This window comes from Notamacropus eugenii, chromosome 1 (genome assembly GCF_028372415.1).
Source record: "Notamacropus eugenii isolate mMacEug1 chromosome 1, mMacEug1.pri_v2, whole genome shotgun sequence".
Classification (NCBI taxonomy): Eukaryota; Metazoa; Chordata; class Mammalia; order Diprotodontia; family Macropodidae; genus Notamacropus; species Notamacropus eugenii.
In genome coordinates this window covers 270,237,088-270,255,213 of record NC_092872.1, presented here as the reverse complement: position 1 = coordinate 270,255,213, position 18,126 = coordinate 270,237,088, and the positions used below count along the sequence as shown (strand labels likewise).

Here is an 18,126-nt window from a genome sequence, read left to right as displayed (position 1 = left end):
TCAAAGAAAGACAGGGTCATAAGAACGTAGACTTAGAGCAAAAAGGCAGTTTAGAGGCCACCTTAGTCCCACCCCCTCATTCTGCAGATAACAGAAACCTCAGTTAAAAGCTTTGCCCAAGAATCCCATCATTAATAGGCAAACCACAGAGCTGAGAGATTCTGCCAGGCTGTGGAAAAGACTCTCTATTCCTCTCTCTGGACCTTCTAGTAAGTTTCACACTTGTCAGTTTCACATGCCTCAGTTTCACACTTGTTAGTTTCATACTCAACAGTTTCTCACACTTGCCACTTTCACACTTGTCAGTTTCAAATGGTTGTGACCATACATGTTCATACTACTGAGAAAGAAGAAAACCACCAGTGGGGACCTCACAAAGAGCTTACCTTGGCTGATGCCGAACCACATCTTGGCAGTGGAAGGTGACACTCTGTGGACTCTCATTAGCTGGGGCTCCTGCTTTCCCCTGCCATTCTGATGGGCTAGGAGAGACGTTCTCTGGCTCCTATGAAAAGCAAGAGAAAGAGAGAGTAGTCATGGTCAGTGGCAATCAATAGAAACAGAAAGAACCCTCAGTTTTTGGGAACATGGAAGGGTCATAGGTTCCTAGATCCAGAGCTGTACTGTCAAGGTCAGCTAGTCCAATCTGCTCACAGTACAGGTGACAGAAGCCCAAGTTACATATGAAGTAAGTGACAAAGCCAACATTTGAAACGAGATCCTCTGACTTCAAACCCAATCCTTTTTCTATTATCTATTTTCTATTATCTTTCTGCATTTCCTGTAGATGCTTCTATAGTCATATTTGAATGAGGAAAGAGTACAGTACCCTTGACTATAAAAACTTTTAAAAGATTTTTGTTCCCCTTAATTACTATAGTGTGAAAAATGTTATCCTGGGAACTTTGAATAGCCATTGTCCCCAAACTCCAAATTACTCTTTATTTAATTTCAAGCAAATCTATGTCAATCTTAAAAAAAACAAAACAAAACAAAAAACAGCTCATGGGGCAAATGCGCATGTGTACACGCGCACACACACCCACACACACTAGACTACTACTGATGATAACTGGTATTTTTAGAGCACTTTAAGGTTTGCAAAGTACTTTCCATATATTATCTCCTTTAAACCTCACAATAATCCCTTAGGGAAAGCACTGAAAGTATTATAACATTCAATTTTTGCAAATGAGAATACTGAACTTCAAAGAGGGGCAGCTAGGTGATGCTATGGATAGAATCGGAAAGACCCAATTTCAGAGGCAGCCTTAGAAACTTCCTAGCTGTGTGATCCTGGGCAAGTCACTTAACCTCTGCCTTCCACTGGAGAAGAAAATGGCAAACCACTCCAGGATCTTTGCCAGGAAACTCCATATGGCCTCACAAAGAAGCAGACACAAATAAACCAACTGAACAAAAAGAGCCTTAAAGAGGTGAAGGGGCTTCCCCAGGATCACACAGTCAGTAAGCATTTAGAAGCAGAATTTGAACTCCGATCTCTCTTGATTCCAGGCCCAGTATTCTATCCATACTCCACACTGCCTCTACTGCTGTGTGGGAACCCAAGGAATAGATAGATGTCAAAGAGAGTCCTGTGTCTTAAGAAAGACAGTCACAGGCAGACACACAGCAAGTGCTCTCTGTCTCTCTCTGTCTCTTTCTCAAGCACACATAACACACACACACACACACACACATAAACACACATACACGTTCTCTCTCAAATGAGATAACATATACACTACGTGATGCTTTGCAAACTTTAGGGCATTATACAAAAACTAGCCATAATTAATATTACACAAGGAAGCTGTGCCTTAAGACAACTAAGCTTAAGCTCACCCGCATACATGTGTGTGCACACACGCACACACAAGCATCTTCACACACACTCAGCCTCTCATACACACAGAACTGCAGCAAGTAGCCAGACATCCTGTAACATCCCTGGACAGGCAATTCCTCAGTTACTCCCCTCACTATTTAGCCAGAGGAATTCGAAGCTCTCTTAAGGACAATGTAAAGATATTCCAGAGCAAAATGATCTGGACTCAATTACAGAACACCCTTTTCCATGTCTAAATGGACACTCAGGGCTGTTTCAGCTGCCTGACTCCAGCAATGTTGGGGCATCAGATTTCCCCTCCTGGTCCCCAATGCTTCAGCACCTTCCTGGGGGACAGCAGCTAATCTCCTCAAGTTCCTTTGGAGTTCTGGATCACCCACTCACCATACTGCCTACACTCCAGCAAGAATATAAGCTTCTTCAGCGAAAGGCTAATTTACTGTCAGTCAAAACTTGAACCCTGGTCCCCCCCAACTCCCAAACCAGCACACTATCCATTAGACCCCGCTCCTTCTCTTTCTACATAAAATGGCAGATTTGTAGCTCTCAAACAGCATCCTTCCTCAGGTGGCCCTGCCTACTGTTGCTTGGCAAGAGGACTGGATTCAAGGATTCAAATTTTAAGTTCAAATCTCAATTCTACAAGCTGTTTCCTTTATCGTTTTGGTGACCTGCTTTCCCTCATTGGGCCTCAGTTTCCCCAACAGTAAAATAAGGGAGACAGACTAGACTTCCTCTGAACACACTTGTAAATGGCTTTGTTACCAGTCCAAGCTATGAAGGCTTTTTTGTTTGTTTGTTTGAAAGGATACTGGATCCGGATTCCTGACTATGGTGCTCAACCATCCACGTGATTTAAGACAAAGCAGTTAAAATCCCTGGGTCTCCATCTCCTTTTCTATAGAACAAGGGGGTTGGACAAGATCACCACTGAAGGCTACTCTAGCACTAACATCTGATGATCTCCATGTCCTGTGTCCTTATATTCTCACCTACTTGCCCCAATTCAGCAGGATTACAGAGCTGGATTCATTAACATTTACTTGCTAGCATTTCCAATAACTTGCTTAATGTCCTGGTTCCAAGTAGCCTTCTAAGTCATTTTACACAGATTCGTTCTGCTTTCCAACCATCTCACTGCAAACAAGGACACTGGTCTTTCCAATTAGAAATAGCCTTTATCTAGATATCCCATTACTCCTTTGGATACTGCCTTTGATAATGCAATTCTCCTTTATTCTTGCTGTGTCAACCCAGTTAATACCATCCTTTTTTCCAGCTTAGATGACTTGGTCCACTTCTCAGTACCTCAGACACCCACTACTTTATTCTCAGTTCTAAATTCCACATTTTAGGAGGGACACTAGAGAGCTGGGGGGACTACTTTGGAGACCTTGCAGTTCAACCTCCTCATTATAAAGATGGGGAAACTTAGACCTTGTAAAGATAACACTTCACTAGCTGTATGAACCTGAACCTTCCCAGTCTGTGTTGTCATGTGTAAAAGAGAGAAAATAACAGCACCGACTTCATAGCTGTGTTGTAAGGATCAATGAGACAATGTGTCTCAGCAACATTATAAAGAAAAACAACTCTGAAAAACTTCAGAACTCTAACAGATGCAATGATAAACCCCCAGTCCACAGGGCTGAAAATGAAGCATGATACCTACTTACTTCTAAAGAGGTGACAGACTCAAAATGCAGACCAAGACATATATTTTTTGACACAGGCAATGAGGAAATTTGTTTTGTTGGGCATTTGTGGGGAGTTTATTTTTATTTTTTTTTAATGTTCAAATTCCGGAAAAGGAAAGTAGGAGGGACAGAATAAATGTACATAAACATGTATGTATATATATATATACATATATGTGTGTGTGTGTATATATATATATATATATATATATATATATATATATATATATATATATATATATATATATATATATATATATATATATATATATATATATATACATGTAGACACAGCCAGGATAACCCTACTTCTCTCATAATTCTGAGACAGTCAAATATATAGAAAATTAGTCCTGAACCTCGAAGTCCTTCCCCTTCAATAAAACCTGGACTACCAAGAAAAATCCTCCCAGTATGTGAAGTCACCAATTATATGCTCAGTTCTTCCAATGTACAAATTCCTGATTTTGATCAGCATAAAAATGATGTCACCCTCAGGCCAGAGACTGATGGAATAGTATGGTTGGGTAATGAAGGTTACTTGATATTGAGTAAAAAAAATAAGCTTCAGGGGGCAGAGTCAAGATGGCAGAGTAGAAAGAAGGACCTGCTCTAGCTCTCCCCTCATAGCCCATAAAATATCAGTAAAAAGTGACGCTAAGCAAATTCCAGAGCAGCAGAAGCCACAAAACGACAGAGTAAAAGAGACTTCCAGCCCAAAATAGTCTGGAAGGACAACAGGCAACATCAACCACACTGGGCTCAGAGCAGAGCACTGCCTAGCATGGGCTGATGCACTACATGGACAGGTCTGGAGCAGGCTTCAGTGCACAAAATCACAGGTAATAGTTGCAGTTTCCAGATTTCTCAACCTACAAACACCAGAGACAGCTTCAAAGGTCAGTGAGAAAGCTCTTTCACCTGGGTGAAAGGGGAGTAGTTTCTGCCCCAGTCCCAGCCCCAGGGCAGGGGCAGACACCTCAGCAGCAGTCAAACCCTCCACCTGAAGACCCTGGGGGAATCAAGCAGTTAATCTGGGTCTCAGTTCTAAGTAGCAGTCCTGAGGTGAAGAAGAGTACTGGCCATGGTGGAGCTGGTGGAGGCTCTGGAGAGGGAATCCTACTCACAGATCCTGGGCAGAAAAGCTTGTGGCTGCTCACAGAACAGAGCACAGACCAGGAGAGGAGGAAACTCCTCTCTCTTGATTGTGCCACCTTAGAGGAACTGAGAACTTACAGGTCCCTAGAATATACTCTCCACTTGACAAAAGACTCAAAAATCAAGTTACTGGCTGGGAAAATTTCCCAAAAAGGGAAAAAAAATAAGACCATAGAAGGTTACTTTCTTGGCAAAAAGGTATTTTCTTCCATCCTTTCCAATGAGGAAGAACAAAGCGTACCATCAGAGGAAGACATAAAAGTCAAGGCTTCTACATCCAAAACCTCCAAAATAAACAAGCAATGGTCTCAGGCCATGGAAGAGTTCAAAATGGATTTTGAAAATCAGGTAAGAGAGGGGGAGGAAAAATTGGGAAGAGAAATGAGAGAGATGCAAGAAAATCATGAAAAGTGAGTCAACAGCTTGCTAAAGGAGACCTGAAAAAATGCTGAAGAAAATAACACCTTTAAAAACAGACTAACCCAAATGGCAAAAGAGGTCCAAAAAGCCAATGAGGAGAAGAATGCTTTAAAAAGCAGAATTAGTCAAATGAAAAAGGAGGTTCAAAAGCTCACTGAAGAAAATATTTCTTTAAAAATTCAAATGGAGCAGATAGAAGCTAATGACTTTATGAGAAACCAAGAAATTATAAAAACAAAATAAAAAAATGAAAAAACAGAAGACAATGTGAAATAGCTCATTGGAAAAACAACTGACCTGTAAAATAGATATAGGAGAGATAAAAATTATTGATCTACCTGAAAGCCATAATGAAAAAAAGAGCCTAGACATCGTCTTTCAAGAAATTATCAAGGAAAACTGCCCTAATATTCTAGAACCAGAGGGTGAGAATTCACCAATCACCTCCTGAAAGAGATCCCAAAAGGAAAACTCCTAGGAATACTGTGGCCAAATATCAGAGTTCCCAGGTCAAGGAGAAAATATTACAAGCAGCCAGAAAGAAACAATTCAAGTATTGTGGAAATACAATCAGGATAACACAGGATTTAGCAGCTTTTACACTAAAGGACTGAAGGGACTGGAATATGATATTCCAGAGGTCGAAGAAGCTAGGAATTAAAGCCAAGAATCACCTACCCAGCAAAACTGAGTATAATAATTCAGGGGAGAAAATGGAATTTCAATGAAATAGGGAACTTCCAAGCATTCTTGTTGAAAAGACCAGAGCTGAATAGACAATTTGACTTTCAAACACAAGAATCAAGAGAAACATGAAAAGGTAAGCAGGAAAGAGAAGCCTTAAGGAACTCATCAAAGTTGAACTGCTTACATTCCTACATGGAAAGATGTTATTAGTAACTCATGAGACCTTTGTCAGTATTAGGATAGTTAGAGGAAAAATATATATATACATATATATGTAGGTGTGTATGGGTATGTATGTATATATATATTATATATGTGTAGATATATGTACATGAGGGTGTGTATGTATGCATATATGTACATATATGTATGTGTATGTTTTTATGTATATGCATATATACACATATTTATATGTGTGTATATATACGTATATACGTATATATACACACACATGGACATACATATATACATATGCATATATATTTATATATACACACACACATAGAGGGCACAGGGTGAGCTGAATATGAAGGGAGAACATCTAAAAAAAATAAAATTTACTGTTGAATGGAATGTACTAGGAGTAAGAGAAAGGGATAGGTAGAATGTAGCAAATCATCTCACATAAAAGAGGCAATAAAGAGCTTTTACAATGGAGGGGAAGAGGGGGGAGATGAAAGGAAATAATTGAGCCTTATTCTCATGAGATTTGGCCTAAGGAGGGAATGAACACATTCAACTGGATATGGAAGTCTATTTTACCCTGCAGAAAGGCAAGGGGGAAGGGGATAGGAGAGGGAAGATAATAGAAGGCACAGCAAATTGAGGAAAGGGATTATCAGAAGCAAACACTATTGTGGGAGGACAGGTCAAAGGAGAGAATGGAATAAATGGAGAGCAGGATAGGTCAGAGGGAAATGTGGTTAACTATTATGGAAGTGGTTTGCACTGTTACACATGTATGACCTATACTGAATTGCTTGTTTTCTCAATGAGTGCGGGTGGGGAGGGAGGGAGATAATATGGAACTCAAAAGCTTTAAGAATAATTGTTAAAATAGTTTTAGCATGCAACTAGAAATTAAGCTAATCAGGCAATGGAGTGTAGAAATCTATTTTGCCCTACAGAAAAATAGAGGGGAAGGGGGAATGGAAGAAGGATGAGTAATAGAAGGGAGGACAGACTGGAGGAAGGGGTGGATGGGGTGCATGCGGTCCTGGGGTGGGTGGGGAGAGATGAGGAAAAAATTTTGAATTCAAATTCTTGTGGAAGTGAAACGTTGAGAACTGAAAAATAAATAAATTACATATCAAATAAAGAAAAAAAGAAAAAATAAGCTTCATTCTCAGGCTTCCAAATGCCTGCTTTCAAATCTAGCTTCCCTTAGAAGGTTTGGGAATTTAGAAAAGGGGGGACAGCAGAGAGAAGAAATGCTCATTAGGAAAGGAGAACTCTCAGGGTCCTTTGGGTGGAGGGGTGAAGAGACTCAGAAACTGGAGTTGTGTCTCGGACACTTACTAATCTGAGTCATTCAGAAAGGATTCAGCTTTATTTAGCATATTCGTTTGTTTAAATTGGGCAAGTACGTGATGAAGAGGCAGCCCTTTGTGGTGAGTGGGCAGACTGGCCTCAAGGTCAGGTCAGGGAGGCCTGGGCTCAAATCCCAGCTCTGACACTTACTAGTTTGTATGAATGCATAAAATAAAACACATAGGATTACAAAAGAAACCAATTACAATTATAAGATATATTAAAAATAAGTGCACAACCTCTGATGAAGAACTCCTGTTCTAAGCAATCCCATACCTAGACAAGAATCTACCACATCTGCAACAGGCAGGTGGGGGAAGGGACCTACAACTTCCTGAGGCTGCTCATTCCAGAATTGTCAGGAAGCTTTCCCTTGCACCAGACCAAAACTGGCCTTTCCATAACTTCTGCCTTTTGTTGTTCCTACTTGTCCACTCTGGAATAAACAAACAGAACCAGACTATCCTCTCTTGCCTATGAAAACACTTCCAGTATCTGAAGTCACCAATTACATCCTCAATCCTTCCAACCAGTCCTTGTAGACCATGGGCTCCAGCCTTCCCTCCCCCGTTGGTCAATGTCCTTCCTAAAACATGACCCATTGGCCCAGTATGCTCTGAGGTTCCTTCTGGCTCTGAGTTGTCATGAATCTGATGGTTAGGACTGGAAAGATGGGGGGAGGGGGAAGATAAGGGAGAGTGGTGTGCTCCTGAAACATTAAGGTAAAAACTTTAGACTTGGACCGCCATAGTCAAGGAAAAGATGCCATCAGCCTGGCTAGGAAAAAAAGTCATCCTTTACTGACTACAACCATCTTTATTGGGACTGAATGGGAGGAAATCCAGGTTGAATTGATGTAAACTGTGAATCATAAAAACCTTCGGAAATATATTCAGGTTTTGTTACTTTCATGTACACGTAGTAACTACAATGGGGACAATGGATAAACTGAAAAGATCTTGGAGCAGCTGTTTTAGAACAAACAATAACTTATAACAGCACTTAGTACAATGCATGACACACAGTAGGAACTTGATAAATGTTTTATCAATTGATTAACAATAATCCTGGATACCGCAACAGTGTCTCCAACTTTTCAAATAGCTTTGGCCTCTCTTCTCCCTCTCTCACAGTCTGTCAATTCTTTTACATATAAATTAATACACTTCATCACCCAAAGAACAATGGAGAGATGCACAGTGAATCTAAGCAGGATGCAGATATTGCCAATTAAAAGTATGCTAAAAAACAGGCTACATATTAGGAAGAATACTGAAATTCAAAGGCAGCCAGAGTCAGGAATCCTGGGCTCAGATTCAGTCTCAGACACTTGCTAGCTGTGGGACCCTGGGCAAATCACCTAATTTCTGTTTCCATATTTTCAAAATGGGGATAATAATAGGACCTGCCTCCCATGGTTACTATGAGGAACAAATAAGATGCTTAATTTTATAATTCTCCACTGCCTTTCAGTCTGCCCATCAGGGCATCACAGACCCCTTTCTAATAATCCTCTTTCCACATGATACTTGAGAAAGCTAATGAGGCTAATTGTCACCAGACAGTTCCTTCAGTCAACCTCACAATGGCACTTTCACCAGCCCAAGGGACCCTTTCCTAGGCACCTTCTAGTTCGTCTATTTCTCTTCCAAGAGACAGCCTTTTAAACTGAACACTACACTCCCTATGGCCTGCCCAGGGCAGAGTACAACCAGGTTATCACCTCCTTGTTTCGGGCCTCTGGGCACGGTCTACAATGACATCAGCTTCCTTAGGAGCCATGTTACTGTTGCCTTCCAATAAAGTCTTTTCTATAAAACTCTCCATACCCTCCTCACACTGTGCTTCTGAAGTTGATTTTTTGCATTCAAGGGTTGGACTTTATGTTTAAGCAAGTCAATTTCTTAGTGAAAATGCCAGGGGAGAGGGTGGAGATGTTGGGAGGAAAACTGGAGTGTATGGTCTCTCTAAACTTTCCTCAAAAATTGAAATTTTAAAGGAACAAACACCCAGAAAAGGGAACTCCCACCCCACCAAATAATCCTATGGACTGGCAAAGCGTCCATTCTGTCACACCCTTCTCATTGTGATGTCTGGCACCTCATTCAGATAGTAACACAAACCATTTCTCTTTCAGGAAATATCTTAAGCAAGACTGGGGAGCTGGGATTGGCAAGACAGGGAGATCCTCAGTTCTGAACGTTCCTAACTCCCTACAAAGTTCTCCTCATTTCCTAAAACAAAATAATTACATTGGATTTACTTGGACCATTCTTATATCTGCTCATCTTCTTCTATGTTGTTTCCCCTGGTAAAATGGCAGCTCTTTGAAGGCAGGTACTGTATGGATATTGAATTCCAACCCTAATCTCCCACCACAGCTCCTGCCACATAAAAGGCATTTAATAAATCAACAAGCATTTTATTGAGTTTACAATTTTCCAGTATAGTACAAAGCACCCGAGATATAAAGAAAGGCAAAAACAAATTTTAAAGAGCAGTCACTACCCTCAAGGAGCTTAATTTCTAAAAAGGGAAACAACGGGTAAAGAGGAAAAGAAAGGGATGGGAGGAAGGGAGGGAGAGAGAAAGGGAGAGGAAAAGTCAGACAAACAGGGACAGAAAAGGAAAGGGGGGGGAAGGAGGAAAGGGAATGAAAAAGAGAGAAGGAAGAAGATACAAGAAAGAAGGCAGTCTGAAAGGAGATGGGGAGTAACTAAGAAAAGCTTATAATTAAACTGAACGTGCTAAGTGGCCCAGTGGATAAAGTGCTGGGCCTGGAATCAGGAAGACTCATCTTGCTGAGTTCAAATCCACCTTCATACACATAGTAGCTATGTGACCCTCTGTAAGTCACTTAACCCCATCTCATTTACCTCAATTTCTTTATCTATAAATGAGTTGGAAACAAACAGCAAGCCACTCTCTACTAAGAAAATCCCAGAGTTAGCCACAATTGAACAACAACAAAGGATTCGACTGAACAGAACTGAGTAGTCATAAATACTCAGTGATCCACTAAGGCTGACTTGGGGTGTGGCCTTCTCTTCCCTCAAGGTGTTGTCTCCCCTCCCTTACCCCTCCAAAGTATGGAGGAAAAAGGCACAAATCAATTGGTGTGAGGGAGAAAGAGGTTAGCCCCTTAGGGTTTTAGAACAGGGTCACGGTTTCCAGTTTCCCAGAATAGGGCAAGGGTTGTGGTTCTACTGGTTTCCCTTCTTTGCAAGGCTAAGGGGGGGAAAGAAGAACCTAAAATAAAGACTGAAAACATAACTCATAAGCTATCTTGAGACTCTGAGCAATCCCATCTACTGCCAAATCCTGACTGGGATCTCTCAGTCACCTGAATTTAATTCAAATAGCCACTCTTTTTGCCTCCTCACTTTCTACAGCGAAACACAAGTTCAAAATGCCACTAGAGGCCATTCATGGTTAGAAAAAAGGAGATTACTAGTAGCCAAATCATTCTAAACATCAAGGCAACACTGTGATTCACCTGAGCTTTGGGCAATGGAACAAGGGGGAGAAAAGGAGAGTGGAGAAGATTCACCATGTCCTGGAATTCCGTCACTGCCAGTCTCCGAGAAGCCCAATCTCCGGTCACTCTCTCGATTTGCTTTCTAAGCCAAGCTGGTTCCAGATGAGAAGTGACGTCTAAATCTCCTGGGAATACCCCTGCATCTGCTGCCCCAGCTGCTCTCTCTCCAATTTGTCCTCTCCGCTCTCCCTAGAGAGCTTTTAAAAACTCTCTCAGCACTGGAAGCTCCACCCTTAAGCCCTATCTAGATTAGAGTCCCCAAGATAAACAGCTCCAGGGTCTTTAGAAATAATTGGTTAGGCCTGGCCCAGAAGTCTTAAATTCCTGGTGTCCAGAACTGTGCTCATTATCTTTCCCCCTCCCTCCTCCACCTCCTATTTTCCATATTATTACAGAGGGCAATACCATCCCCCCAGAATCTCAGGATCCAACCTAGGAGTCATACTTGATTTGCCAATATGGTAACAAGGCCTATGGATTTCACCTTTGCAGCATGTCTCAAATATATCCCCTTCTATCCTCTTGACAGTGCCCCTTCCCCCAATGCAGACCCTCATCACCTCACTCCTCAACTAATGCAGTAACTGCTGATGGGTCTGCCTACTTCTGGTCTCTCTCCACTCCAATCCATCCTCCATTCAGCCACTGAAGTGATTTTCCTAAAGTGCAGGTCTGATCCTTCTCTCTCCTAGTCAATAAACTCCAGTGAGTCCCTATTGCCTCCAGGAACAAGTACAAAATGCTGTGTTTGGTGTTCAAAGCTCTTCCCACCCAAACCCCCTCCTACCTTTCCAAGTTTCTTACACCTTACTCCCTACCTCTTCAATCCATTGGCCTCCTGGCTGTTCCACAAAGAAGACCCTCCATCGAGGAATTCTAAACTGTGCTCCATGATTGGATCACTCTCTTTCCTGTGCTCCATCTACTGACCTCCCTGGCTTCTTTTAAGTTCCAACTAAAATCCCATCTTCTACAAGAAGCCTTCTCCAACCCCTCAAATCCAGTGCCTTCCCTCAGATAACTATGTTCCGTTTATTCTATTTTATTTTCTATCTATGCATATAGCTTGCTTTCTATATTTTTGTATGAATGTTGTCTCCTCCCTTAAGAATGTGAGGTCCTTGAGAGTAGCGATTGTCTTTTGTGTCTTTTTGTATCCCCAGAGCTTAGCATATATTTATCCAGCATTTGGAAGGTGCTTAATAAATATTGATTAGCTGAGTGATCTTATGCATACAAAACCTTATCAAAATACATATAGAGAGATGTGTCCTAACCACAGACAGCACACTTCTAAGAGCTTACAGAATTCCCAACTTGGGCACTGAGAACAGCCATACAAAAAACTAGACAGACCTTGCCTCCAAGAGGTTACTTCTAACAGAGAAGGTGGGATTTAAGCCTAGGGTCTAGCCTCCACAGTCAAAGTCCTTTCTAAAAAATAGAGCTGCACACCAAGACTACACATTTCACTGTTAAGTTCTGCTCAAGGACAGCTGATGGGACTGGGTTTTTCTCGTCTGTGTGCTGGTAAAGATGTTGTTTATTTCCTGGACTAATTTTTCCTGACAAGACAATGTCAAAGTTTTCCTTGAACAAAGACTTCTATTGGTTCAGGGCTGAGCCATCGGAACTATTGGTCACCATGAGTCAATGACCAAGGCTGGCAACTGGTATCTTCAAGGGAGTCAGAAATCTTAAAAAACTTTATGTATCTTTTGCTTTCCTATCGCCTTCATTTCTGAATATACCCCTCCCTATCCAATGAGCCATTCCCTTTAACAAAGACTTTAAAAGAAAGAGAAAAGCAAGGAAGACATATATATAATGTAATTATATATATTGTTATATTTTTATATGTAATAGCATTATGTCATGTATAATTACCATATAATTATACATGGTTTGTGTAATAAAATTATATATAATCTATAATCTTATGTAATATATGCATATATAATTATAATATATAATAAATCATATGTAATATAATTATATATTATACCATCTGAAATTATCATATAACATAATGAATTCTATACAGTTACATGTAATGTATCATATAATTATAAATGTAATGCAGAATTATAATATGCTATGTAATTAATTATGTGCAATATAATTCTCTATCACTAATCACATAACGTATACAAAATTAAGCCACCAAGGGGTTCAGGAAAGGCTTCCTTATGTTGAATCTCAAAGTAAAGGAGGCATTCCAAGAGGAGTAAGTGCATTCCAGGCATGGGGGACAGCCAGTGCAAAGATCTAGAGATGGGAGATAGAGGGCCTTGTTTACATAGTAGCAAAGAGACCAATATGGCTAAGTCACAAAGTACATATAGAAGGAGTACTTTGTAATCAAACTAGAAAAACAAGATGGGGCCAGGTTTTGAAGAGAATTAAATACCAAGAAGGATTTTCTCTGATCCTGAAAGTAATAGGGAACTGGTAGAATTGGTTAAGCAGGCGGTGACATGTTCAGACTTTGACCATAAGATAACCACTTTGGGGGTCAGCTGGGGGATGGTCTGGAGGGGTAGAGGGAGGGAGGTGAAAAGGGGACTGACAAATAGACCAGGTAAGAGGGGAAGGAGGCTGGGTAGGATAAGGGAAGTGAGAAAGACGTCTGAAGTTGGGAACATGGCAACTGGAAGGACAGTGGTGCCTCATTATTAATAAAGAAATCAGAAGAATGGGTTAGGGGAGAAAAATAATAATTACTGAGTATAGTTTCACATGTGTTAAATAAGAGATGACTACAGGACATCCAGTTGAAAATATCTAAGAGTCAGGTGGTGAGGCAGGACTGCAGCTCAGGAGACAGATGAAAGCTGCATATATAGATCTGGAAGTCCTAATCGCTTGCATTTATCTGGTGCTTAAAGATCTATATATGTAACATGCTTCACAAAGAACTCATCTGATCCTCACAACAATCTTGGGAGATAGATACTATTACTGTCACAGCTTTACAGATGAGAAAAGAGAGGTAGATAGAGTGACCTGCCAAGGGGTCACAAAACTAGTACCAAGACAGAATTTGAACTCAGATCTTCACAACTCCAGTTCAGAGCTCTATGCACTGCCTCTAACAAGACTGTAAAGAGAGACGAGGGTCTGGAACAGAACCTTGATGGATACCTATTCAAAATCAAGAGGAATTTCCCCTTAAAGAGTGAGAGTTGCTGCTGTTGTGGCTGCTGCTGCTACTGCCTACTACTACTACATAGATTGAATTGAATTGGAGGACACTTAGAAACCATTCTCTATGTAGCAGAGTGTTCACACTGGGCACTTAGCCTGCATGAGACCAGACTATAGAGGGTTCTGAATTCCAGGCTGAGGAGGTCAGACCTTATCCAACAGGTAGTGGACAGCCACTGGCGTTCTGAGATCAGAAGAATGAGTTGATGAAATTTTCAGAAATTGATTCATCTGGCCACGATGTACCTAACACAACCTGAGGTAGGGAGAGACAAGAGGCAGGGAGACTTAAGAGAAGCTGTTGCTAGAATCAAGGCTGAAGAAGAGCTGGACTACATAGGTGTCCATGACACCAATAGGAACAAATATAAATCTTTTCCATTGAAATTCTAATTGCCCTTAACATATTATCTGTTTGCCCTGAAAATGCAAACTTTATCTGTAGGACATCTAATATCTGTTTGCAAAAAAAAAATCTCAACCAACTGTCCAGCTTTTTCAATAATGAGAATGGAGAGATGCATAATGGATTGGCAAGGTCTGCAGAATTGCACCAGTAGGGTAAAAGGGAAGCCCCAAGAAATGTGCAAGTGGAAAAAGAGGCAGCGTCAGTCACTGAGGGAGAGAAAAGGACAACTCACACACAGGCCCACACCATGGAATCCCAACAGTGTCAAGAGATGAGGAAGATGGTGCCCACGAATTATGGGTAAATATGGACAAGAGTGGTACAGAGTAGGCACTCCTGAAAAGGCTGTGATCAGAGTCACTCACATGTCAAAGTATTATGAGATGTCTGACTACTTCTCTAGGTTATTCATTCCAATGGTGAACAGTTCTAAAAACAATGATTCACTTTTCCATGATACTTCTAAGGTTGCAAAGAGCTTTCTTCACAATGACCCAATGACGAATTTCCCACAAGTCCCATTTTATTGTTATGCCCATTTTACAGATGCAGAAACTGAGACTCAGAAAGGCTGAGTGATTTGTGCAGCATCTCATTGCTAGGAAATGTCTGAGGAGAGACTCTCCTAACTCTTAAATTCAATACTCTGCCTGTTAATTATTCCTAACAAAAATAACAACAGGTATTGATCAGCTTTCTAGATTTATAAAGCCTCATGCTCACAGACACAATGGCAGAGGAATAAAATATCCAGAGATAAAATGGAATTTTCCCCTTTCCCTGTTGATATATAGTAGGTGCTTAATAAATGCTTATTGGCTTACTGACTACTGAAACTCAGAAGTGGATAGAATACGTGTGTGTGTGTGTGTGTGTGTGTGTGCGCAGACTAAGGCTGGATGCATATATACATATACAGACAGTCTGTATAGACTAAGGCTGGGTATATAGATCTGGTATATGTACACATACATATGTATATATACTTACACATGTGTTTGTGTATTTACATGTGAATGTATGTATATGTATTTAAATTCGAGTATTCCTGACCAATGACGGTATTTCTATTCCCTGGGGTTTGCCTTTCTCACCCCAAAGGTGGAAGACAGCAAAGATTATTTGGTTCATTGATGCAATTTTCAAAAACCCAGCAGCCAAGTGTATGGAGACCCTGTGTTACAGTGCTCCGGAATCCAATGTCAGGTCTAATTCTCTGCCAATAGATGGGACTGGCAGCAACCAGGGAGGGAGGAATCAGAAAGAGAAGGGAGGGGAAAGGCAAGGAGCCGCCATGGGTACCACCAGCAGCCATCAGAGTCTCCCCTGATGGGCAACAGCCCTGCTGTGGGTATCTCTCTGGCTTCAGGGCTCGTCGCTTTGGGATGGGCTGAGACAAAGGCTAGGGAATCCCGTCAGAAGCCCCACTGGCTATGGTTACAATTCCAAAGCCCCAATATGTACAGATCTTTTCTGTTCCTCAGGCAAAGGGCAAACTGCCACAGCCTGGTGATGGGAGGATGGCAGTGTAGTTTATGAATGAGAGCACAGATGCCTGGCTGGGAAGACTCTTGCTCCCCCATTAAATAACCTCCTCATTGTGGCTAGACCCCAGTGAGCACTCCTAGACCAAGGAGCCATCGCAAGACAGCCCGACCCAAAAGAGCCAGGACATGGGTCTTATGATAGAGACAGAGGATCCTGCCTGAGAAGAGACCACCCATGGGAAATGAAAGTGCTCCTGACTATGCCTAGGTACAAGGATGTATGAATGTGACCAAATGGTAATAGCACATTAGTGTTCTTTGGCCTGGAGAAGACTCCAGGGGCCATGAAAGCTGTCTTCAAGTCTCTGAAGGGCTGTCTGTCATAAGGGGATCAGCCTTGGTTTGCCTGGCCCCAGTGGGCAGAAGCAGGACCTTCTGGCAAATGTAAGCTTTGGGTCTAGGAAAAAAAAAAACCCACACCCAAAAGAACATTTCCTAATGGTTCAGGCCATCCAAAAGGCAAACGCTTTGCATCAGAAGGAAGCACTTTCCCCATCACTGCAGGTTTTTGAACAAAATCTTCATCATAAAAGAAGAGTTGGATTCATCCAGAAAACATTTATGAAGTGTTTTTGTATGGGCTAGGAGCTGAAGGGCAGAGGGCAAAGGCAAAGGCAAATCAGGTCCTACCTTCAAGAAACTCCCATTCTAATGGGGAAACCATACACGCTATAGACCAAAAGAAGGAAGATGACCTTAGGTGGGACGGCACTGGCGGCTGATGGGGCTGGGAAAGTCTTCTGGCAGAAAGGGGATTGGACGGGTTTTGTTGGTTTGCCTTAGCTGACTACCTGGAGCTGGGGGGCCATTGCCCCAGAATCTGGTCCGTGGGCCATTCGTGCCTGTCCAAAAGGAAATGATCCCCAAAAGTTTATGTTTTGGGCCTGGGAAAGTTGGCAAATTCCCATCTTCTGCTTCATCTTCCCTGAAGTCATTCAAGTCAGAAGCAGAAAAAGGATAAAATGCAGAAGAAACAGCCTGGGAGGCATTTTCACCTGGCTCCCAACTACAAAAGGCACCAATGACTTGTTGCTTCCACCCTGGGAAAAGTGACTGATATTCATTTAGTTAGTAGAATAAATGCTGGTGTTGGAGCCAGAGCACCTGGGGAAGAACCCTGGCTAGCCACTGGCTTTCACTCTGTACCTCAGTTTCCTCCGTGTCAAATGAGGAATATGCCACTGAATGGCACTAAGGGCCTGCCAGTACTAACTCTATGATACTTCGATGTTTACATCACTTCTTTTTCCTCCTGGGGTCGAGGAAGGAAGGGAGTCCAAACTACCAGACTAAAAGAGGATAAATGCTGGCTCCCAGTCCAAGAGTGGTATTTTTGTCATCTCTGATAAAAGTTTGGGTTGGCAGCTCTGAGTGCACCTAAATGTCAGCTTCTTATTTTTTTGTGCTATCTACACTTCCAAAACAGCTTTGCCTCCAGCCTCCAAAACAGGCCAGGCACATCCCTGTTAAGCTGTTTTCTTTGCCCAAAGCACACACCGCCCATGGATAAATATCACAATCACTCGAGGACATAAATCTGCAAATCTCTGTGTTTTCAAATATGCTAACAAGAGGCAGTGCCCAAATGGTCCATCCTGCTTCCCTGGGGAAGCATATTACGGTGTATGTTCACAGTCTTGACCAGCTACCCCTCAGCAGGCTGACAGGATATGGCTGCGTCTGCTGTAGTCACCCAGTAAACACAGGAAAAGAGAGACGCTGTCAAAATGGACCTCATCAGTGAGGATGCAGGAGGTTCCAGAAACCATGGACTGTCAAGTGTTGCCTTGTACGCAATCTGACTGGCCACACATCACTCCTCTTCCCTAAGTCTCTATATCCTAGCCAAGACCATCTATTTGCTGATCATTCACCCCATATAATGTTGTATCTCCCTTCCTCCCCACCTGGAATGTTCTCCCTCTGCATATCCAAGCCTCAGAAATTCTAAGTTCCTTCAAAACATAGCTCAGATGCCACATCAATATAATTGGCAATTTTCACTCCTAAAAATTCACTCACATTATCCATGCCTGACACAAGCAACATAAAATGCAACATCAAATCAATTTCTTTAAGCAAAA

The 18,126-nt window shown here is 41.7% G+C and overlaps 1 protein-coding gene across 4 annotated transcripts in view; it reads right to left on the bottom strand.

Annotated features, from left to right (window-relative positions):
* FAM13C (family with sequence similarity 13 member C) overlaps positions 1-18,126 on the bottom strand; it is a 92,857-nt gene that overhangs the window by 52,607 nt on the left and 22,124 nt on the right. For all 4 annotated transcript variants that reach the window (XM_072628902.1, XM_072628904.1, XM_072628905.1 and 1 more), the window contains exon 4: positions 387-505. In XM_072628902.1, coding sequence (XP_072485003.1) covers positions 387-505 — 119 coding nt within the window. The remainder of the gene's footprint in view (positions 1-386; positions 506-18,126) is intronic.